We start from the raw sequence: 25531 nt of genomic DNA on the forward strand, positions 1-25531 counted from the left end.
TTTCGAGTAATACTAAAGCATGTTTATATACAATTCACACAATTTTAAATTCCAACATACAATTGAAAATTGTATATTACTCACCATCGGTATCATAACTGGTGAGACCAGCTGGGGAAATTGATTATTTTTTTTTTCTTTGAAACTTATTAAATAGCCCCGTTAGCCCTGTTTTGATGTGGTATGGTGGCTTGTCTTGATTAGCAAATAATGGAAGCAAGGTCCCTTCCTTTGTGGGCAAAAACGTGAAAAACGAATGTGGCTAAGGTAGAACCTCAATGTTTTTCCTGTTCACCATATTGACATAATACAAATTAGGTTCGAAGCGGCTATTGCTTCAGAAGCAGAGAAAGTTGTGATCTTTTGTAGTTCGTTTCAATAAACCCAGTTTATAGTACCATTTATCGTATCTGCACTAGAAATGACCTTTTTTTGAAATTTCGATTAACTTCTAAGTAATGAATGGCTATCTATTTAGGAACAGGTCAAATATCTCCCAAAGCCTAAAGGCACATTTCTGTCAAGTTAGCATAATTTTCCACAAGTATGTCTGGATATGCAAATCTGTCCGCTCAGTTAGTCTTTCACGTCAAAGGTACTCATCTGGAGCTACTTTCGTCAGTGCTACTAAATTAAATTTTTAAAAGAGACCCCCCCCCCTGGGAAAAATGATGATTGTAGTGTTGCTTCTACATTAAATTTGAACTAAAAACGGGCACAGATTAATTTTAAAAAACAAAATTTTTCCGAGAGAAGTAAAGAGCAAAGTCGAAACTTAAAAAGAACAAAAATTATTACTACACAGCCTGTCTAATATAAATCTATAAAACTAGTGCAAATAAACCAACTGGTGATACTTCCTCATGTTTGTAGGATTATAGAAAACTAGTGCTTTACTGAAAACACAAAACAATGTAGGAGTTTTAGTACAGTACAAGTAAACCATTTAAGGACACTCTTAACAGTGTAAAAATAAAGCATTTTGGGATTGTTGCTTAACTTTTTTGTTTAATTTGGCATCACTTCTGCACAATGAGCTCAGTTCGAAGTGAACCAATCTTGATATTATTAGGACTACAGACTCGCTTTAGAATTTTTATCAGAACTTATAATTCTCGGTTCTATTGAGAGAAATAACAGGATTTCCAGAGTTCATATTATGGTTTATTTGTCCTTCATTTCCAGTAATACTAGGTGAGAGTAGTAAGTATCTATGGAATTTGCTTAGACATATAGGAATCTCCATGCTATTTGCTTAGACGCATAGGAAAAGCATTTCCAGAGCATGTACCTATGGATTTGGGTGGATTATGTTCCTTGGCGTCTTTCCAGAGCATGTACTTATGGATTTGGGTGGATTATGTTCCCTCTTATGCTATTATAAGGGCTTATGTTCCCTCCCATGCTATTCTATAGCACCATGTTCCCTCCCATGCTATTTTATGGGCTTATGTTCCCTCCCATGCTATTATAAGGGCTTATGTTCCCTCCCATGCTATTCTAAGGGTTTATGCTCCCTCCCATGCTATTCTATAGCACCATGTTCCTTTCTATGCTATTATAAGGGCTTATGTTCCGTCCCATGTTATTTTAAGGGCTTATGTTCCCTTCCATGCTATTCTAAGGGCTTATGTTCCCTTCCATGCTATTCTATAGCGCTATTTTCCTTCCATTGTTATTCTATGGGACCTCTACACGTGATTACACACGTTATGAAACTACATGCTATTTGCTTATGCCCTGTTGGTACCATTCCAAACGAACAGGGATTCCCCTCCTGTTCCTAAACATTGTAAAAAAGATAACAGTATGAACGAGCATTCCCCACACAAATTTGTTTCAACTCCAAGTTTTTCAACCAGACTGGTTTTTTGAAAGCATAGTGTGTACATGTGTGTAGGCTTTGTTATTAAAAACTTGGACACTACAATCAGAATTGTTTGATTGACATTTAAAAAGGGGTAATGAGATTTGCGAATTGGAGTGTAAAATTCGCGAATTTGATCCAATTAGGGATTTACTTGAAATAAAAAATTTTAACTAGAAATGGCTGAAAAGTGTTTTGGGGGAGATGAGGTGATTGTGTACTGTATAATACACAACTGATGTTTGGACAGTACAATCAGAATTGTTTGATTGACATTTAAAAAGGGGTAATGAGATTTGCGAATTGGAGTGTAGGATTCGCGAATTTGATGCTATTAAGGTGGAGAAAAAAAAAGAAAAGGGTTTAGCATTTGCAAATGCTTCAATGTGTTGTCAATTTAAAATAGTTTAGAAATAAAAAAATTTAACAAGAAATGGCTGAAAAGTGTTTTGGGGGAGATGGGGTGATTGTGTACTGTATAATACCCATGTGATGTTTGGACAGTGTTGTCAATTTAAAATAGTTTAACGTTCCCTCCTTCCCCCATTTCTGAGAGCAGGGGAGGGGAGGATGACACACACATAGAGACGACACACGCACAGATTCGACACACGAACAGGGTCATAGTGAGAGAGATATCCAAAAAAGTTGGGTTGATCTAGGTTCACTTAGAGTGGCGCGCCACTCTAAGTGAACCTAGATCAACCCATCTTTTTTGGATATCTCTCTCACTGTGACCCTGTTCGTGTGTCGTGTCTGTGCGTGTGTCGTCTCTATGTGTGTGTCATCTCTGTGGATGTGTCGTCTCTGTTTTTGTTGTGGACTCTGTGTGTGTGTCGTCTCTGTGCGTGTGGCGTCTCTTTGTGTGTTTCATATCTGTGTGTTGTGTGTTGTCTCTTTGTGTGTGTGTTGTCTCTGTGGTGTTTGTCGTCTCTGTGTGTGTGTGTCATCTCTCTATGTGTGTCGTATCTGCATGTGTGTTGTCTGTGTTTGTGTGTTTTGTCTCTGTGTAAGTCGTCACTTTTGAGTGTGTCTTCTCTGTGTGTGTGTCGTCTCTCTGTGTGTGTTGTCTCTGTGTGGGTGTTGTCTCTCTGTGTGTGTGTCGTATCTATGTGTTTGTCGTATCTATGTGTGTTTCGTATCTGTGTGTGTGTGTCGTCTCTATGTGTGTTTTTGTTATTTCTTGTCTATGTGTCTCGTCTCTCTGTGTGTGGGTTGACTCTGTGTGTGTATCGTCTCTATGTGTGTGTCGTCTCTCTGTGTGTGTCGTCTCAGTATGTGTGTCTCATCTCTGTGTGTGTGTGTATGTATGTGTGCCGTCTCTGTGCGTGTGTCGTCTCTGCGCGTGTGTCTTCTCTCTCTGTGTGTGTGTCGTGTCTGTGTGTGTGTCGTCGCTATGTGTGTGTGTCGTCGTCTCTGTGTGTGTGTTGTCTCTGTGTGTGTATCATCCCTGTACTTGTGTCGTCTCTATGTGTGTGTTTCGTCTCTGTGTGCGTGTGTCATCTCTGTGTGTGTTTCGTCTTTCTCTGTGTGTGTGTGTGTGTGTGTGTGTGTGTGTGTGTTTGTGTGTGTGTGTGTGTGTGTGTCGTCTGTGTGCGTGTGTCTTATCTCTGTGTGCTGTCGTCTCTGTCTGTGTGTCTTCGCTATGTGCGTGTCGTCTCTGTGAGTGTGTGTGTGTGTGCTGTTTTCTGTGTGCGTGTCGTCTCTGTGCGTGTTTTGTCGCTATGTGTGTTGTCGTCTCTGTGTGTGTGTGTGTGTGTCGTCTCTGTGCGTATTTTGTCACTATGTGTGTGTCGTCTTTGTGTCTGTGTGTGTTGTCTCTGTGTGCGTGTTGTCTCTTTGCTTGTTTTCTTTGTATGTATGTGTGTCGTCTATGTGTGTATGTCGTCTCTGTACGTGTTTTGTCTTTGTGTGTGTGTGTGTGTGTCGTCTCTATGTAAGTGTGTCGTCTCTGTTTTTGTGTATTCTCTGTATGTTTTGTAGTCTCTGTGTCTGTGTTGTCTCTATGTGTGTGTGTGTGTGTGTGTCGACTCTGTGTGTGTGTTAGTCGTCTCTTTGTGTGTTTCGTATCTGTGTGTGTGTATGTGTGTGTGTGTGTGTCTTCTCTTTGTGTGTGTGTGTTGTCTCTGTGTGTTTTTGTCGTCTATCTGTGTGTGTGTCGTCTCTGTCTGTGTATCGTGTCTGTGTGTTGGTCATCTCTGTGTGTGTGTCGTCTCTTTGTGTTTGTCGTCTGTTTGAGTATGTCGTCTCTGTGTGTGTGTGTCATCTCTCTGTGTGTGTGTATGTTTGCAATATATTTGTGGTTGTTGTCTGTGTGTGGGTGTCTTTTGTCTCTATGCATGTGTCGTCTCTATGTGTGTTTCGTCTCTATGTGTGTTTCGTATCTGTGTGTGTGTGTTGTCTCTTTGCATGTGTCGTCTCTATGTGTGTTTCGTATCTGTGTGTGTGTGTTCTCTCTGTGTGCGTGTTGTCTTGAGTGTCCTTACTAAAAAAAAACTACATTAAAAAAAAAAATTATTATACGATCTAAATTATTTCATTAGATACGCCAGCACTCATAAACGATCCTTTTGAAATTCTTCTAACAACATCAATTCTCAAGGTAAAAGTTTGAATCAAACACTTTTAGGATATCGAGTGTCCTTACTGAAAAACTACTGAATTAAAAAAAATAAATTAAATTGATCATACGACCTAAATTATTTCATCAGATACGCCAGCACTCATAAACGATCCTTTTGAAATTCTGCTAACAACATCGATTCTCAAGGTAAAAGTTGGAAAACGGGCCAATCAGGTGTTACAATCCTTTTGTTTTTGCTCAAAATTTGAGAAAGCAATGACTTTTAGGCTAGCTTTTTTATTTTGCATGCAAAGCAATGACTGTTAGGCTAGTTTATTTTGCATAATATTTCTAAAGCCAATTAAGATGAAGAAATGTATTCAAAGTCAAGGCTATAAAAAAAAAAATTCTGGATGTTTGTGTCAGTTTGTAGTTTACGCACTAATATCAATATCAGTAACGAGCCCCCCTCCGAAATACCTTGTTCTTTTATGTTAGACATTTGAATTTTCATCACAATTAAATTAAAAAATAAGCATTTTCAACTAGAAATAAGGAGCATCGTTAAAAACTAAGACGAATGGAAATTATCTCGTATATGAAGTTAGCTACCCCCTCCGAAATACCTTGTTCTTTATGTTAGACTTTGACTTTTCATTCCCAATTAAATTAAAAAATAAGCATTTTCAACTAGAAATAAGGAGCATCGTTAAAAACTAAGACGAATGGAAATTATCCCGTATATGAAGTAAGCTACCCCCTCCGAAATACCTTGTTCTTTATGTTAGACTTTGACTTTTCATTCCCAATTAAATTAAAAAATAAGCATTTTCAACTAGAAATAAGGAGTATCGGTAAAAACTAAGACGAATGGAAATTATGCCGTATATGAAGTTAGCTACCCCCTCCAAAATACCTTGTTCTTTATGTTAGAGTTTGACTTTTCATTCCCAATTAAATTAAAAAATAAGCATTTTCAACTAGAAATAAGGAGCATCGTTAAAAACTAAGAAGAATGGAAATTATCACGTATATGAATTGAGCTACCCCCCTCCGAAATACCTTGTTCTTTATGTTAAAGTTTGACTTTTCATGATGGAAGATGGAAATTATCTTCGATCCTGAGCATTTTTGTTTCCCCTCCAAAATTGACCCCCCCCCCGCCCCTGCACTCAGAAATGGGGGAACGAAGGGCCTCTAAGCCTTGCCCTTGAGGTAGACCCCGTTTATTTTCGATTCTGAGTATTTTTGATTTTCCCTCCAAAATTGACCCTCCCTCCCCAGTCAGCAGAACTGGGGGAAGGCGGGGCCTCTGAGCCTTCCCCTTGAGGCAGATCCTGTTTCTTTTCGATTCTGAGTATTTTTTGTTTTCCCTCCAAAATTGACCCCCCCTTCCCTCAGAAATGGAGGAAGGAGGGGCCTCTGAGCCTTGCCCTTGAGGCAGATCTCATTTATTTTCAATTCTGAGTATTCTTGGTTTTCCCTCCAAAATTGCCACCCCCCCCCTCCCTTGCCCTCAGAAATGGGGTAAGGAAGGGCCTCTGAGCCTTGCCCTTGAGGCAGATCACGCTTTATTTTCGATTCTGAGTATTTTTGGTTTTCCCTCCAAAATTGACACCCCTCTCTCCCCTGCCCTCAGAAAGGGGGGAAGGAGGGAACGTTAAACTATTTTAAATTGGCAACACTGTCCAAACATCACATGTGTATTATACAGTACACAATCACCCCATTTCACCCAAAACACTTTTCAGCCATTTCTTGTTAATTTTTTTTATTTCTAAACTATTTTAAATTGACAACACATTGAAGTATTTGCAAATGCTAATCCCTTTTCTTTTTTATCCACCTTAATAGGATCAAATTCGCGAACCCTACACTCCAATTCGCAAATCCCATTACCCCTTTTTAAATGCCAATCAAACAATTCTGATTGTACTGTCCAAACATCAGTTGTGTATTATACAGTACACAACACAGTTCATATATTATCCAGTATGATCATTCTCTATCTCACCCATTATAAAAACCCGGACCGGGGTGTGAGTGCTCCGGAGAACGTTTTGGCAGATATAAACATGTTAGACATGCTAGACAGGTTAGTCTGTTTCCGACTGTTTCCATCAAAGTATATTGAAACAAACGGAAATAAAGCTAATGCAGAAACAAGCGAGACAAGCTAAGGCAGAAATAAGTGGGAGGAGCTTTTTGTTCACGAAGACCAGAAATGATCTGCGATAAGCTTACTGGTATATTCTGTCTACTGTGGTACACAATCACCTCATCTCCCCCAAAACACTTTTCAGCCATTTCTAGTTAAAAATTTTTATTTCAAGTAAATCCTTAACAGGATCAAATTCGCGAATCCTACACTCCAATTCGCAAATCTCATTACCCCTTTTTAAATGTCAATCAAACAATTCTGATTGTAGTGTCCAAGTTTTTAATAACAAAGCCTAAATACATGTATACACTATGCTTTCAAAAAACCAGTCTGGTTGAAAAACTTGGAGTTGAAACAAATTTGTGTGGGGGAATGCTCGTTCATACTGTTATCTTTTTTGCAATGTTTAGGAACAGGAGGGGAATCCCTGTTCGTTTGGAATGGTACCAACAGGGCATAAGCAAATAGAATGTAGTTTCATAACGTGTTTAATCACGTATAGAGGTCCCATAGAATAAAAGTGGAAGGAACATGGCACTATAGAATAGCATGAAAGAGAACATAAACTCTTAAAATAGCATGGAAGGGAACATACGCCCTTAGAATAGCATGGGAGGGAACATAAGCCCTTATAATAGCATAGAAAGGAACATGGTGCTATAGAATAGCATGGGAAGGAACATAATCCCTTAGAATAGCATGGGAGGGAACATAAGCCCTTATAATAGCATGGGAGGGAAAATAAGCCCTTAAAATAGCATGGGAGGGAACATGGTGTTATAGAATAGCATGGGAGGGAACATAAGCCCTTATAATAGAATAGGAGGGAACATAATCCACCCAAATCCATAAGTACATGCTCTGGAAAGAAACCAAGGAACATAATCCACTCAAATCCATAGGTACATGCTCTGGAAATGCTTTTCCTATACGTCTAAGCAAATAGAATGGAGATTCCTATATGTCTAAGCAAGTTCCATAGATACTTACTACTGGTGAGATCAAATTGTTACCTGATCTACCAATCCATTATTTAATATGGAGTTTAATGACTTTGCACTTGGGCTACTAAGATAATATTTATTTTTATGCATAAATTTGATAATTATAATTGTATACTGAAAGTTACTGATATCACAGCTCGTGTGAGACTATGACAAGCGTTAGAGATTAGTTTACTGTTTTGAGGCTGCATACTAACTTTTGACTCCTAAATCAATATTCCTGTTTCTATACTGTTTTTTTGTTTTAAGTAAAGCGCTAGTTTTCTGTAATCCTTCTAACATATGGAAATATCACCAGTTGGTTTATTTGCACTAGTTTTATCGACGTATGTTAGATTAATTTAAAAGAAAACTTTTCCACAAAACAATTTTTTCAAAGAAAATTAGTCAAAAATAAGCAGAAATAAAATCAAATAATCTTCCAAGCGTAAAACTACCAGAAACCACTATCAATAGATAAATGAAACTAAAAAGGAACAGAAATTACAATAAATAGCTGAGTCAAACTCAAAACGGGCAGAAATTAGCATGAGTAGGGCTGAAAACCCCCATGTCTTCCATTCGAAAAAGATTTTAATCTTTAAGCAATTTCTAGATCCCTCCAGAAATGCCCCCCTCCGTGAAATTTTTTTCCCGGAAATAAAAAAAAGCCTCCGGAACACTTCCACATGCAAAACTGAGTTGGCAGAGAGAATGCAAGACAATTAAAAAGAATTTCGTATAGGAATTCTGTCAAGTCCCCCCAGTGTAAAATTTCTCCTGGAAAAATCACCCACTCCGGAAATTTTCCTCCACAAGGAAGATTCTCCCTATAGAAATCCACCCCAATCACAAAATTCTCCCCTCCTCTCCCCGGAAAATTGTTTATATTTCCCAATAACAAATACTATACGTAAGCAATGGGCAAATTTCATAACTTACAGGCCTTTCACCACGGACTGTGTGGGTCATTTTACCCCTATTTATTTGATTTTTCAACTAAACTGAACAAAATGGCTATCTCAAAATTATGATCAGAAGACTTTGGGGAAAAATAGGTTTGGGATGGGGGCAGTCACCCTCAAATCTTTTTGTTCACTTTAAAAGGGCGCTAGAACTTTTAATTTCCGTTTGAATGCGCCCTCTCCCGATCTTCAGGGACCATTATTTCAATACGATCACCCACGTGGAAAAAATAATGAATAAATATAATAAAATAAACACGCATCCGTGATCTGTCTTTTGGCGAAAATTCTACGTTTTTGAATATAGGAACTTGAAACTTCTAAAATAGGGTTATCTGTTACGCTAAATCTGATGGTGTGATTTTCATTAGGATTCTCTGAATTTTAGGGGGCGTTTCTCCCTTATTTAAAAAAATAAGCAAATTTTCTCAGGCTCGAAACTTTTGATGGGTAACAGTAAACTCGACGAATCTTATACATTTGAAATCAGCATAATAAGTTGATTCTTCTGCTATATCTATTAACATCAAAATTCAGTTTTTTAGAGTTTCGGTTAGTACTGAGCTGAGTCGCTCCTTATTTACAGTTCGTTACCACGAACTGTTTGATATCACTTTGTTTGAAAATAAAATTTTCGCTTCATTTATCTTTTAGAGTTTACACTATATTCTCTAGCATTGTCATGAAAAGGTGTTTTTGAGAATTGATGCTTACTCTTCAAAACAGTGTTTACTTTACATTTATCTGTTTCTGTTTTTTTTTTTGCCAACTATATAAAACCTTACTTTGTAAACAATCAGCATTTAATAGGTCACGGCATTTGTCATGGCATTTCACTCCACACTCTGCACATCTAACACCTTGCCTGGCGATACCCCAGAGTAAACCTTCACATTCATAGCAGTATGTTGGAGAGGTAGCAGTCCATGGAAGAAAATTGTGCGGTGTTGTGCTTGAGATTGGATAGATCAAAGCTTGCAAAGTTTTTTTGTAAACATGCATTTTCTGAAATAGAAAAATTACGTTCATTGTGTACTGAAATCAAGCACTCATCATTTTAAGTCAACTGAATTGCTAATTGCAAATTATACAAAAGAAATATGTCTTTCACATCGTAAGAAAAAAAAAATGATTATCTTCTTTAAAAAAATCGTTCAGAGGTTCTTTACAAAGGTGCGAAGGGTGAAACTTGTCTGAAATTAATCATACAGTCCGTCTATAATAGGGCCTTTATTTAAAAGTGACACTTATTCCTTATCCTTTTCTTTGTAAACTCTTTTAATTTTACTCGGATTTTCTCAGATTTCCCTCTTTACTAGGACTTGTATGTTTAAAACTCGGCCTTTTTTTATAGTTAAAATACTAATTTCTGTTCGCTTTTGCAATTTGCTGAGAATAGTGCATTAAAAAATAAATCTGACTGAATAAAATAGTGTCTCCGTGTAATGAATTCATGCTTGACCCCATTTCCCTGGTATATCAGGAAATGTACTTGACAAACATATATTTAATCGGCAAAAAATACTTGATAAATGAAATAGTTCGGTTCAGCAATGACTTCTAGTAAACTTATCTGAGTTTCACTCCTTCAAATAAAATTAAAGGAATATAAAGTGCCATTACACACAACAATGTCCTCTAAATGCTTTTTCTACTATCTTCGCTTCAATCGACCATAAAACTTCCGAATATAATAGTTTCATGATGTAGTCAGGGTAAGACTCTGTTTCGTCATACATTTTGAAAAAGGATAAGAAAAAGAATGATATGCAATGGTTGGATGTAGTTGTAAGTACTAAATCGTGCATATCTTAATCGAGTACAGTTGTAAGTATTTGTTTTGTTTTATTATAATTACTTTTGAACTACCGAAGATAACAAATTTAACTCATAATATTGCTGCTAGTACTGACTCATTGCAGCCCAATGTGCTGGCAAATAATATGAAATCACAAGATTACGTCAGTTGTCTGGCTATATTTCCCTCAAATATCCTTAATCCTTGAAGAGTAAGGTCTTACAGCTACCAATTTTGAATCATATTTGAGGCAAAAGCCCTAAATGTACATTCTACTAGAAAGCTTCTAGAGGAAAAGAACAAGGACCTGTCTTAAAATTGGTGCTATATCGAAGCCAATAACCTAGATAACATGATTTTCATTATGCTTAAATTCCTGTGGTATCCACCATTCTTGGAGGGCAGGAGGCAGATCCAGGCCTGGAAATGGAAGTTCTTTGTCTGATTTTGATTCAAACAAGGTGCAACACTCCAATATTATTCAAACAAAACCAATCTATAAAAAAGACAATTTGCACAATTTAGGGCCCTTACCCTGGGTGCTTTGTGGGCCAACAAGGGATATTTTGAGGACTTTATTTTTACTATTTTGGGCTAATATCCATCTTAAAATTTGGGATGGGTGCTAACATATTTCTCGTAATGATTTTGAGGGTTCTAAGAACAAACATGGGCTTACTGCTGCAAATTTCAGGCTATCCTTCTGACAATGGGGCAGGGTATTCTTTGGGATAGAGTGTTGAGCTCATATCGATCGAAAACGTAATAGCTGCCAAAATTATACCGGGGGGGGGGGAGAGATTCATCCCCCTGGAAATGTGAAGCACCAAGTGTGGTACAACAAATCTTTTTAGGAGCAATTGGAGGCGGGAAAAAGAAGTTTTCTTACTAAAGCGGATTCTGAGAGTCAAGTGTCGCTTACCACTACCGACTGGCGAGCGTCTCTTTTTTGTGTCTGCCCAAGCCAGTCTGAAGCTCACAGATGGGTTTCTCAAGATGGGTGACAATTTAAAACTACCGGTGACTAATGGTACTTGCAATAATAACATTGAGGCTATATTATATTATTTTTCTCGTCTAAAAGCAACGGGTCTTTGTGGCCTACTCAGCGCTATTTCAGCTATGTTAGTTAGTCTGCCAATAGAAACAAAAGTAGTGATTTTTTAACTTGGTTCTGACGCCATCAGAACTGTACAGTAGTGCCTAAGGGTATTGAGACAATAATATATCCTATTATTTGAATTTAAATTCCTTCAAAAATTCCAGTTTAACAAGGCATAACTTTTGCAACTTTTCTACTAAAATGTTGTATGACGAATGGACCCACAGAAAAGCTTAGTGTCGTTGCCCTTGAGACAACGCGGGTTATATTTCAGACCTTCAATCATTCCGAGTGAAACGACTATTTCAGAATTTTGATTCGATAGCGCGATGCGTTACAGATGTCTCAAGGGGCAAAAAAGTCCCTCCCTTAAAGAGGTGGCCCCTTGCTTTTCCAATCATTTCAGACACTTTAAAGAGCAAACAACAAAAGTACGAAGAACAAAAGGGAAATCTTTTTGTAAGACAGTGGAGATAATTTGAATGAATATTTCGGCCCTATGTCCAAGGGCCGTCCTCAGCAAGACAAAAAATATATGAAAGAAAAAAGAAAGACTCACAACAACATGTTTTGGGCCCTTTGTTGTTTTTGGTTTATATTAATGACCTTTGTAGAGCTTCAAGTAATGTGTCTTGTTCTTTAGACCTTGATACTTACGGTACTAAAGGAATTCTACCATGTTTTGCTGATGATGCCCATTTCACCGTAGCTGCTAGAACTGAAAATGAGTTGATGACTATATTGAAACAAGGTATTTCTTCGATTGAAAAGTGGATGCGAGTAAATAAATTGAAACTGAATCATAATAAGTCGAATTTTTTGATTTATGGTAGAATTACTGGACATTATCCATGGATTAATAAGATAGAAGTAGGGCACCATACTATTGTAAGATCTACTAGTACTAGATACCTTGGTGTTATAATTGATGAAAGCCTTAGTTTTAAAGACCATATTGCATCTGTTAACAGCAAATTGTCTCGTAATATTGGTATTATGCGTAAACTTAGGTATCTTTTTCCGTGTGAAATTCTGAGAATGTTGTATTTTTCTATGGTTCACCCATATCTCATTTGCTGTTGTATGGTTTGGTCGAAAACATTCGTAACTCACCTCCATCCGCTCTGCGTAACACAGAATATGGCAATTAGAGTTCTTTATGGAAATCAAATTGACCTATCTGTATCGGTGAGGCATCTTTACCGCGAGTATAAAATTCTACCGTTGGCAGGAATATGTATATTCTATAATGCTCTGTTTATGTTTAAATATTTAGCTTCGGAGTTACCATCATGTTTTTCAGGAATGTTTAGTCTTGCGTCTACTACTCACGATCATTTGACATGATCTTCTCAGTTGGTGCGAAGACCAGCTATGGTCACGTCTAGGTCCGGGTTTTCAATTCGCCATGTTGTTCCGTTAGTTTGGGAGAGTTTTCCAGAGGATTTGAGGAATGTTGGGGGTTTGCAGGATTTTCGTAAGTCGCTAAAGAACCATTGTTTTGATGTGTATATTTTGAATGGATTATTCCACGCCACTTAAGTTTTGTTTTTGAGGAGGGTTTAGTTGCAGCTAAATATGATTATAATTATTATAATTTTGTTGGGTGTTGTTTGGAGGTTCGTTGGTTTTCGGGTCCGGTAAGTTGAGCTCTAATTATTTTTTTTTTATAATTTTTTTTTTTTCTTTTTTAAAATAATGTCTATTTGGTTTCTTGGTTTTTTGATTTATTTGGTGGGTTTTCTCCCGCACAAGAATTGCTTCAGGGAATCGATGATGTATACATTTTTTTTTTAAATAAACCCATTGTTACTTTAAAAAAAAAAAAAACATGCGACCAATAAAACCAAAAAAGTGAAAATTTTTTTCAAAGCCGTCCTAGCATCATTACTTCAGCGAAGTTCAACCAGGACTGATAAATAAAATATAGTAAAACAAGGCAATTCATTAAAATGAAAGAAAAATAAATTAAAAACACCTTCTTATAGCAAAACCTGCCTTTTTGGCAGCTAACCTCAAAGGTCTTTTTGTGGGCGATTCTGTGTTAATGTCTATCGGTTTTTTAAAATATTTTGTAAGATCAGTTTTGATTAAATTTGTGTATAGAGCATTTAGTGTATATTCCCCCAGGTCTCTATTTAAGGAAATATTAATATTAATCTTAAGTCTGATTTCAATTGATTCTCGGACTACCTGCTTTATGCCCAGGTCATTGCTAATAAGGGCGGATTCATCAAAAAGTATATTGTGGTTAGGATTTTCAAAAATATGGCTGCCTAATGCAGAATCAGATGAAACAGTGGAAATATTAGAATTTAAAGCTTTGACAATATCATCTTTATGCTGTTGTCTTTCTTTTTTCTTTTTTCTTTCATATATTTTTTGTCTTGCTGAGGACGGCCTTTGGACATAGGGCCGAAATATTCTTTCAAATTATCTCCACTGTCTTACAAAAAAATTTCCCTTTTGTTATTTGTACTTTTGTTGTTTGTTATGGAAAGGCAGTGTGGTCTTCGTCGCTATTTTCATTTTTTTACTTAAAAGAGCATTAGACTTGACATTTATAACCAGAAATTTCCGTTCAAGTTTCTTCGATTATTCATTCTGTACAAAGTAGCTATAGAAAAAAAAATATCATACATGATGATGAGAGACACATCGGTTGTACTACGACAACACTTCTACGTTGACTATGATACATCTTTATGAAACATAAATGCCAACATAACGCAAAAACTTTCTGTGGTCACTTTACTCGATTATACTTAGTATGTAACCAATGTTCGTAAGAGCCTTCCTTATCACTCATTTCTAAGGATCTGTTGGCACGTTAGCTGATCAATCTTTTGGGGGCACTTTACTTAAGAGGAAATAGAGCTCAGATCGTCCAGCTATTTCTTCGATGTTATTTGGTTTTACCTTCTGTAAAAAGATTTGTTAAACAATCTTGCCATTTACGTTAGTTTATTAAAGTGAGTTAGTGATATCATTCCACAAACTTTAAGAAGTTTGAAAATGTTTTATTTTTTCGTTTCTTATTTAACGTATAATATATTTTAAGACGTGCAAGAAGTTTACACATTTGAACATAATGAAATTAGAATTACTGAGTAATGGATTTCAAAAGGAATAGTTTGACCAACGACTTGTCTATGACTTTTCTTCTTTTAACTAAAAAACCAAGTAATTCATTTTATTTGTTGTATACTTGTAGACCAAATTTGGATGATTGCAAAACTAAACAAGTCTCGACCATAAGACTTTCCGAATTGGGTTTAATTACGGCTTATCGTCGCAATTTTTATCCAGTACTATTTTTCATATGAAATGAAATCGGAATAACAGCCAATTTAAGAGATTTTAAGCTTTCCTAATAATTGCTTTTCAATTGACATTTTCCCTGGTAATTTCTGAATAAAATAAAAAAGGCACTTGTTATTTAAATAAAACACACCCAAGAAGTGAAGTTAAGTTAATTCACCGATCGTACATTTACATTTCTCAGGTTGTTCTCTTGATCTTGTCTCATTTGATGGTCCAGTTTGTTCATTTTCAGCTTACGGTTTTGCCCTCTTCTGTTCTTCTTTGTACTCATCTTGTGCTAACGTTAATTTACGTTTGTGTCCCCTAGACATTATGAAACTGCTGAAAATACATTTTGAAATTTACATCACCGAATATGGGCCCTTGAATTTACATGTTTCTAAATGTATGTTTGTTCTGCAAATGCTTCTAAAACATTTTTAAAATCTATTTTTCGTTTTGTCTTCACTTTCAGTTAAAATAATTGCTAAACTATTTAGTCTATCCTGATTTATTGTTGATATCACCTAGTTTTTTTTTATTGGTTTTAGTCTTGAAAATGATCTCTCTCCAGAAGCAACGCTTACTGGAATTGTTAAAAACATTTCTCAATTTAGAAAATCAATTGTTCATTTTTATGGCGACGCGGGGCCCGATTGGGCCCAATCGTTCCAACTGCCCTTTTTCCGGCCCTGGCAGTAGTTTTGAGAGTTGGTAGGCAAATTTCAAGGTTAGTTAGAGGATATAAAGGTGTTAAACAGGGTTGTACATTTTCTCCTAAATTATTCGCCCTGTTTATAAATTCTGTAGTTTTGTTGAGGACTTGAGGAGGATGTTAAACTTAGTTTTAAGGGTAGCAGGGTTAGATTAGCGGAGGAATGGTCATATTTAGGTGTTAAGTTTAGGGCGAAGGAGAATTTATTTAGTAGCCATATAAAAAGTAGGATAGTAAATGCAGTGTATTAGGAAGTCGGCTTAAGAATATAGAAAAGATCCAAGTAGTTAAAAAGGTTTTCAGGACTAAAATGTTAGGTGTGATGCACTATGGATCTGAGTTTTGGGTGTATGCGAAGGGAAATAGGCTAGAAACAGCGCAATTAGGATATTATAAGAGGTAGCTAGGGATAAGTAGCCATTAAAATAGTTAGTAGTTAGAGGTGATTTAGGTCTGTTTTCTTTAAGAATTCATAGGCTAATCAACATATTTAGGCTATGGGAAAAAATTTAGTGATGCCTAGGGAGCGGGTGATGAAGGCGGCTTATTTAAAAATGTTGAAAGGCAGCACAGGCAGGGGGTGGCCGTACCAAATTAAGAGTGTATTAGATCATATGTGGGGGGATGGTTTAGGACTCGAGCAAATGGGGGACTAAGTATGTGGATTATTTGAAAGGATTTTTACAGGACCAAGAAATACAGACATACAGGCCCAGCGTTCACTTTCGAATTCACTGGATCTTTATTGTCGGCCGAAGGAGATTTGGGGTGAAGTTTTATTTTCTAAGGTGGGTTTGAATAAAAATGAAGTAAAGTTACTAACTGAATAAGGGCTGATAGCTTTTCACTGGGCCAAAGAAAAAAGTTTATCGAGAGGGAAAGGTCAAAGGCTGTTCCTTGTTTTTGTCCTATGTGTGGAGGTTTAGACGAGAGCATAGATAACTTGATGTGAGAATGTGAGGAGCTGAGTGATGGGAGAATTGAAGTGTTTGGCAGGAGGGATTATGATATTTTCATTGCTGGTGAGAGTGTGTGCGATGTGTGTTTTATAGGTGTCAGAAGCTTGGCACGATTCCTTCATCTCGTGATGAATCATAGAAGTAAGTTTCTGCAGGATTATGTTAGGATTTGTGTCATTTCTTTGTAACTGTGCTTTGTTAAAATTTTTTTTGCCTTTTGGAATTAATTTCAGATTGCTCGAAAGAGAAAACGGTAATACTGGTTGTAAAGATAAAAATGGCAACAGTAGAATTTGAGAAGGGGGATGAGGAAAGAGTCGTTTTATGTGCAAAACAAGAGTGCAAAACAAGAAAAAGCAATAATTTATTATTCTTGATTGTTTTCTGATGAGTAAAGAGCTGATGGAGATAATTTTAATGGAAAGGACAAAGAAAGCAAATATATTTACATATGTTGTTAAGCTGACCCATTATGTCCAACCCATCCTTGCAGGATTCCTTGAGGTTGCTCCTTTTGTTAGGACGTGAACCAGGGCTCGATATGAAGATTTGCCTTGTGCTGTTATGGAGAGTTGTACGATCTTTTTGCGGTCAAAGATATCTATCCACCGCTTCCGCGGTCTTTTTTGCGGATGCTCTCCGTTAGTCGTTCCTTCGAGGGCCATTTTAAGGAAACAGTCGGGGTCTATTCTTATAACACGACTAAAACATTTTAGTTGCTGCCGTTTGATTTTTATCAAGAATTATGTCAGGGGATTTCAGCCATCTTCACACCTTCTCTTTGGTTACATGGGCAGTGTAGTTGGTCGTAAGGAGGTTATGCTTGTTTTCTTCCATTAGGATATATGTCGCGAACTCATGTTAGAGCTAGGTGGTGTTCGGTATCGGGGGTATAGCAGTTATCAGCAGTCAAGAGTTTGCCCAGGTAGATAAAGCGGTCGACCTTTTCAACTATCTGACCGTCAATGGTTATGGGGGGGGGTTTCTGAATGATGACGAAATGTCATCATTACTTTGGTTTTGTTGGCGTTTACTTGCATGCCGAATAGGCTCGTCCCTTGGCTAAGGCAGTCCACCTGTCTTTGGAATGTTGCTGTGATTGTACCCGTCTTATCGACATCATCGGCAATCTATCTTTTTTAATGGGGACTCTACCTATTTTTGCTTCGTATTCGGGCGGTATTATCGACAGTGTTGCGCATAGAACTAAATTGGAAAGGTGTTGCAACAGAATACGTCCTTGTAAGACGCCAGACGAGATTAAAAAATTTATCTGATAGACCGACTATGGTTAGAATTGGGCATTCTGAACTTATCGTACATATTCTCAATCACTGCTACAATACCACCAGGACCACCGCAATGCCTTAGAATGTGCCACACGCCTTTCCTCCAGATTAAATCAGAAGCCCTGCCAAAAGTCAATAGAAAGTTTGTATAAATCTTTGTTGAACTCCATTATTCACTCTATCAGCTGTCTTCCAGTGAAGATGTTGTTGATAGCTGAGTGTCCATGTCGAAACCCAAATTGATACTCACCCAGGACAGAAGCTCTATTTAAAGGCTTGGATTATCTGTTGAAAAATCTTCACCAGTATCCATGTTTCGTGGCTCATCAGGCCTGTGGGGGGGTAGTTCTTGAAATCCTTTTTTTTAGTTCTTTTTTATATACAGGAATTTTTGCTGCCTTGCACCATATATGTGGAACATGTCCAGTGGGTCACGTAGCTGATATGATATCATGACAAGGCATATAACTTCTTCCAACCCTACATGTCTAAAATTACTAAATTAAAAAAAAGAATTGACTATCTTAAAAATGGACTCATAATCCAGCTATACGCTGCACTTTGCTTAAGTTTTTTCTCATTTAAATGTCACAACTAAGAACTATCCCCAAAGAAACTTTAGAAATATCTTTTTTTCTACTCTAAAATGAGTAGAAACAACGTTTATTTTTTGCACAACTTCTTTCATTACTAATAAATTGCTTACCAGTTCTTCATCATTCAATGTCGCCCTTGGTAAAACACTTGTGAGGCCAGCATTCCTTTTTGTTGCAGCCATTGTCTAAAAAATAGTCAGTTGTATAATACATTTAGAGTAAAATACTCTGTTTTGAAGAAAAAAAAACACAAGAAGCAGTTTTGGAGGAAAGTTTTCGGACACCTGAATGAAAGTAATCAAAACAAAAAATTAGATTGACAAGAAGTAGTTAAAGTACTCCGTACAAATTAAAAAAAAGAAACCGTTTTACATTTTTGGCTCAGTTTATGAAAACGAATAGAACTACTACAATAACGGTTGTTAGTTAGCATCTCTTGAACGTAAAGGCAAAGACTGTTCGAAAATAATTGGGATTTGAAAATAAATATTATGAATTGGAAATTATTATCTGACAAACGCAAATTTAAGCTCTACATTTTTATAAGCTTGATTTCGTTTCATTATGTTTATTTGGATTTTTTTTTTCGGAGAAGAAAGGAATTGAAAAAAAATGTGTAAAGACTCTGAAAAAAACACGAATTTCTCTCAAAAAAGCAAACACCGCATGAATTTTTTTTCTTAGCAAATAATCATCATTAGAGTTGACAATTTCTTATTCAAACTATTTATTTCAATATCTTCTTTGTCGTGAGTATTAAACTATCTGAAAAATTGGAACCCTTGTGTTATATCAGCAGCTAAACAAAGTAGTAAGAGCAATAACATTATAATCAGACGTCGATTAACAAATGCTTTAATTATTGCAAATCAAACAGTTCATGGTAATAAGTGATTGGTAAAAGGAACCCATTCCAATAGCCATTGAAAGTCTAAAAAACCAAAACTTTCAATAAAAAAAAAAAAAAAAATTAAAAACAATATATATTCGTAAATAAAATTCTACATTTTGTGCCGATTCCTAAATTTAATAATTTCATGACTTATACCATCATAAATTATTATTATAAGAAAGGGGGTATAATTTCATTAAAAAAAAAGAAAGGAAAGCCCTAAAAGGGTTGCCGCCTTGACAAAGATTATACCATTATATCAAAATATCCATGAACCGTATAGTGGAGGATCCAAGTCACTATCGGTAAAATACGAATTCACCTATTTTCCGTTTGTTCTAGGAAAGATGGGTTAAACCAGGGGTTTTAGAATAAGGAAAGATGTCCATTTGAACGAAAGTTGTAAGTTCTAATGCTCTGTTTAAGTAAAACAAAAAATAGCATGCCACAAAACAGTTATTAATAAGGAGTATCCTTGAATACCCTTAAACGTGTATCGAGTGCATTTAATAGGCAATGTCTTACTTTACTTCTTTAATTATCTTTAGCATTTTATCCTTAATGCTTATTACATAAAATAAGTTGTTTTTTTTAATGAAACTAAAAATCAACATAAAAACTCAAACTTTACGAAAAGTTGTTCATTCGGGGAATCTCTTTGAGGAGGGCTACCGCCTCCTTAAAAAACGGCAATGTAACCTGAAGTCTGATTACCGCTTTACTGAAACCATTTTGAAGCGCAAAAAATATAACCAGTTGGGGACTGAAACTGCTTCTTTGGCCGATTCCCATTCGGAGCATCTGGACTTTTTCAAGAGAATTTCAAAAAATTTACTTCTAGAATAATAGTTTTTGTACATGTCATTCTTTCTCATCGGAAAAAATATTTTGACTTTCAATCTCGCATAATATTTTCATGACGGGGCCCGGGCCAAAAAACAAAGGAGGGGGACTGTTTAACACACTGTCCCGTCCAAGTTATAAAACGGTATTAGAACTCGAATTTTTTTGTGAAATAGCTTTTTTTTACTAACTAAGGATCATCAGTTCGATTTGAGCCACTCTTCTAATTGTAATTTTAGACTGGTATAGGGAAGGAGGTGGCACATAGTCGATCGTTCATGCAGTACTAATTTCAATGTTCAATATAAGATACTATAATTCAATATGCTCACCTTTGCCCTAAATTTTATCAATTAGGTCTTGGTTTAGAATATGAAATTTGTGCAATCTGTTCATTTGCATAAAAAGGAGAAAGCAGTCGAATAAATCTATTGAAATTTTTCTGGATGCAATTGTCACTAGAATGAAATTATCACTAGTCTAATGCAATTTAAGCAGAAATTATACCTGTTACTGCGAAGTCACAGCAACATTGAGAATGGCGAAAACGCCGGCTCTGCATACTAGAGAAAAGCGGATCGAGCAAAAATACCAAAGTGGAACGAAGAGTTCGATCATCTTATGTGTAATATCACAGTAGAGAGAATATACAGTAGCGACAAAGGCTATAGTTTCCATTAAAAATATGTAACACCCTGCGATCTTATTGAATTCCGAGAAGCAACTGAACTGAACTAAGATTCTGACGTACAGCTCAGGGTCTAGACGTGCGGTATTAATGTGTGCCTGTCTTCTGTCACAGTTTTGGCATCAGCTGCTGTGTGATAATAGTAGGCCTAAAGGGAACACAGGGAATAAGTTCAGATTGTACATGAAACATGTTCAGGTCAGTATCGGGCTCGTATTTTTTAAAAGAAAATAACGCTCGAATAGAAATCAACCCCTCCCTGTTTTGGAAATTTCTGAAAAATAGCAGAAATATTTATTATTAAGACCCTCCCTTGGAAGCCTTTCGGAGAAATAGTGGACTTTCTGCAACACTTCCAAGTTTTATTCACGTGACTCCCAGCTTGATCGGGTTTTTGGAAAAGAACTGGACAAAAGGCTTTCTTAGCCTACTGAAAGTCAAGACTTTACAGTAACCTTCTCCTGTGTCTGTGACACCATTAGCAAACTAAAAAAAAAGTACTCAAAGGAGGAGTTGATTATATTTGTAGCTAGCAAATGGTGAATGGCAGTTCGATGCTGCATGAGTGTTTAACTTCAATATATCAAATGGTATGCTCTTGTGGCTTATTCCCCTATTCTTGTTGTATCGGTATTATTACTCCAGTTACCAAAAAGGTAAAAGACCCTTCTCATTGCAATTAGCATAGGCCAATTACTGTTACCCCGGTTTTGTACAAATTTGAAATATTAGTTATTAATGAGATAAACCGAGTGTGTTACATGTCCAGCAACCAGTTTGGATTCAAAAAAAGGGCAGTATTACAGAACATGTGCATCATCTTATGTGTAATATCACAGTAAAGAGAATATACAGTAGCAACAAAGGCTTTACTTTCCATTAAAAATATGCAACACCCTGTGATCTGATTGAATCCCGAGAAGCAACTGAACTAAGATTCTGACGTATATGCTCAGGGTCTAGACGCGCGGTATTATATGTGTGTCATGTTTGGAAAAAGAAATCGCTACTGGTATATCCTTACACTGTGGTGTAATATCCTACTGGAGTGTGATCAATCGGTGAATCTATTACCATTGCAGGTTTAGATGTAAGTTGAGCGTTCAACTACGGTCTTCATAGTCAGCTGCTGTTGAGCGCATATAACCGCGTTCTTGACAAATCGGCTGTCTTTACTTTCCGTAGTTTTATCGAAAACTTGTAGTGAAGACCATGATGAAGCTCAGCATGTCGTTGAACCGAGCTTTCCATATCTTGGTCAAGATCTGTCTTTATTGAACCATGCTGACGATATTTTGTATTTAATCGTTCTTTTTCCCGTTTCTAAACGAAATTTGTGGCGTTGAAAAGCTCAAATGTGAAAATCAGTCTGTGCTTTTCAACGAGACTAAAACAGAGTTTATCATCCTTAATCTTAAAGAAAATAATCCAACCCCCGAAGTAAAACTTGGTGACAGAACAGTAAAATCTTCATCGAGTATAGTGCATCTTGGTCTACCTTTAGGTTGTAACGTTGATTTGAAACTTCTTCTGTTAATATATGATTTTTCCTTGTAAAGCCCAAAGAGCTTACGGTATAATCGTAACTTCGAAAGCTTCGTTTAGTCGGCAGTTTCGTGCCCAGCTATTATCGGTGACGGCTATACCACATATGCTCTCTCCTTTTTGGGTTCTCTTATCTGACAAGAATAAACGGTCAGTGCGTTCTTCGTTCTACTGTTTTTGTTGGGTAAATTCCTCTTGCGTATGCCTCCTTGAAAGCGTAACGCAACGATTAGCAGGCGATATAACATACCAGACCCGTACATGGTTGTCAAGAAAAGACAAGAGAAGTTTTATGTAAATTTAATAAGAAATGAACTGTGTGATGCTCTGCGATACTAGTGTCCATTTGTTGTTTTGTTTATATATATATTTGTGCGTTCTTATTTCAAGTTTTTTGTTTTCTTTCCATTTATTAATCTGCTAGTTAAATTTAATATTATGATTTTTTGCTAAGGTTAGATGAATTTTAGAAGGTTATTTTTCTGAAAATAAGCACATTTACTTACGTTAATGCCTCTCGATGGGCACCTTTAAACTTATAAGTTTTATATGTTTGGAATTAACTTAAATCAAAATGGTTTCTGTATATATATTGTACTTCTGTGTTATACATTTTCAATTACTACAGATACGCGGCGCTCTTTACTTACAATTCGTTAAACGAGCTGTGTGGTAAACAAGTTTTATTTTATAATTCAACTAGAAAATGGTCAATATTACTATATTGTTATAAATTTTCACTATGTTTCTGGAGACTACATTACCATTCATTAGAAATAAGAGGAAATTCGAAATGAATTTAGAAATGTAAATTAATTAGAAATTTCTTCTTTTTATTACAAGCTGTTGCCCTGTGGGTCAGTATTTTGGGTGTTCTCCGTAAATGTAAGTATTATACGTAAAGGCATTTTCTTTTACAAATGGTTTCTGGACGGTAAATTCTAGTGGCGGATCCAGGGGGGCGAGTGGGGTGCGCACCCCCTAACGTAGTTTAAAGTAGTATAATTTACTTAGTTAACGCAAATTTGCGTTGATTAAACTTGCTCCTAACGCAAATTTATTGGATCAACCTATTTTGTGCCCCCCTCCTAAAAAAATCATGGATCCACCCCTGGTAAATCCGAGACTAATAAATGGACTATATCGAAATTAAAAAGAAAAATTAAATATACCTTTTTTAATTAATATGCAATCAATAAACCTAGAAAAAAAAAATCAATTTTGCCGAAAATTCATAATTTTGAAATCAGTGACAAAAAATCTTTCTGCTTCTGTTTGTGTAAACGTAATGTAGACTTCGTTAATCGTTTTTATTAAAGACGTAAATAATGAAAAAAATAGGGGCTAAGAGTTTGAAAATCAAAATTATGGCTTTGTGACACGTTGAAACTCGATGGACAGCAGATTATAGACTATGTCCCCTCTAGCCCTTTTTTAAAATATAAAAACAAATATATTTTTAGACATCTTTACGTTTTGATATATTCGATGGAGGCTATTTTTTCATTTTTTTTTTCAATAAACAATCAACAAATAAAACAAAGTGCTGTTTCTAATCTGCATTGTGACATGTCTCAAAAACATCTTTTTACGAATTTTCGTCAATTTTTCCTAAATTTAAGTTTATTTATATTAATTACTGAAAATTTTAAATGTTTCTGCTAACTCTTGATAAATGACTTCCGTTCATTTTGGACTTATTAAATAGAAACAATTTAAATTAGTAAATACAAAAAAAGAATTCCGTGAACACTCTTTCTGTTATGAATTGTTGGTTATTAAGAAGCCTTTTAGCAAGCTGTACGTGCTTTGAATCTGAAAAAAAAAGAAAATCTTTTTCACTGTGTGGAAAACAAGAATTAAAAATCCAAATTTCATCTTTTATTGAAATATTGACACTGAGTCACTACAGGTAAGCCTGTCTTTAGATGCTAAAAGCTCAAACTCACATTTTGAACCAATACGAACGGGAAAGCACTCACGTAGCATAAGTTTTCCTTTAAACTAATAGACATAACACAGTTATTGGGATCAAGATGGTGTTTGGGGAGTTTTTTTTTGTTTCTGCTCTTCCTCGCATGTGCTTTAATAAAATGTATTAAATATCAATTATGGATTGCTTCTAAGCGACTATAGGTACTTGTCTATTATATAAAACACACTCGAGAAGTAAAGTTTGGTGAATGCTAATGAAATAAACAAAATTATGATGAAAATGTAGTGGTTTAAAAGCAAATTTGGGCTATATAGTTGCAAATTAGGGGTGGGGGTAAAGCGGAGCATGTATTAAATATGTAACCTAAACAAACCTATTTTAACCTAAACAAACCTATTTAACCTATTGAAAAAAACAAAAAATGATGAAAATAGAATACTTTATTAGCAAAATTGTGAAAACTGCGGAAATATACTCCCAGAACGCAGAAATATCATCAAGAAACGCGTTAAAATAAACTCGGCCTTCTGCTTTTACTTCCGCCCGCCACATGTGCTCTGCTAAGTATGAATGTAAATGATGGCGAAATGTACCTCGGTGCTGTTTGTTTCTCCACTTTGCGGAACCCCCCATTCTCTCAACTTTTTGGTCAGAGGCGCCGGTTTCTGGGCGGACAAAGCTGTTTTTGTGCTTCACTTTCAAGCTAGTGAAACCTGCTGCCCAGTTGTATTGTAGCCCTTCCAACAATCATAAATTATTTTTTAACATCCATGGCGAGACACTATATTCTATCACTCTAGTCAAAGCAAATTAACCGGTATTTTCAAGAATCGCGTTAGGAATGAACTAAGATAAACTAGGTCAAAAATCGCGTTAATAATGAAATTTTCTTTGTCTTTGGGACGGTCAGCCGACGCCAAAGCTCCCAATTCACAAATGACCTTCACAATTTTCCTAATAAAGTATTCTATTTTCATCATATTTTATTGTTACCAAACATCACTTCTCGAGTGTTTTATATAATAGACAAGTACCTGAATTTATTCAATAAAGTTATTAGCTCCCTCTGAGGGCGTCCCAACTCTCTCTTGAAAGAAGCTAGCTTACAAGGCACAGGGAGAGGAGGTCTTTAGGCCGTTACATAACAAATCCAATAATCATAATTAAGCAGCTAGGTTTTCCATGTTTTCTAACCAAATTAGTCTTTAACAAGCTTCAAAATGCAATATGTTCTATCTGTATGATTTTGTTTTAGAAAACCTAAATAAATTATTTTTAGCCACTCGTAAAATACTCTTTGAGTAACGAGGTCAGTGAAAATGACAT

At 36.1% G+C, this 25531-nt stretch overlaps 1 protein-coding gene across 1 annotated transcript in view; it reads right to left on the reverse strand.

Moving 5' to 3' along the window:
• LOC148948629 (uncharacterized) overlaps positions 1–25531 on the reverse strand; it is a 242716-nt gene that overhangs the window by 153528 nt on the left and 63657 nt on the right. The window contains exons 4-5 of the mRNA XM_089094981.1: positions 18412–18486; positions 9325–9544 (exon numbers count right to left, since the gene is read on the reverse strand). Of these exons, the coding sequence (XP_088951107.1) occupies positions 9325–9544; positions 18412–18486 (295 nt within the window). The remainder of the gene's footprint in view (positions 1–9324; positions 9545–18411; positions 18487–25531) is intronic.

Source organism: Artemia sp. Qi Xiang Cuo, chromosome 9 (assembly GCF_049724085.1).
Source record: "Artemia sp. Qi Xiang Cuo chromosome 9, ASM4972408v1, whole genome shotgun sequence".
In the NCBI taxonomy this organism is placed as follows: domain Eukaryota; kingdom Metazoa; phylum Arthropoda; class Branchiopoda; order Anostraca; family Artemiidae; genus Artemia; species Artemia sp. Qi Xiang Cuo.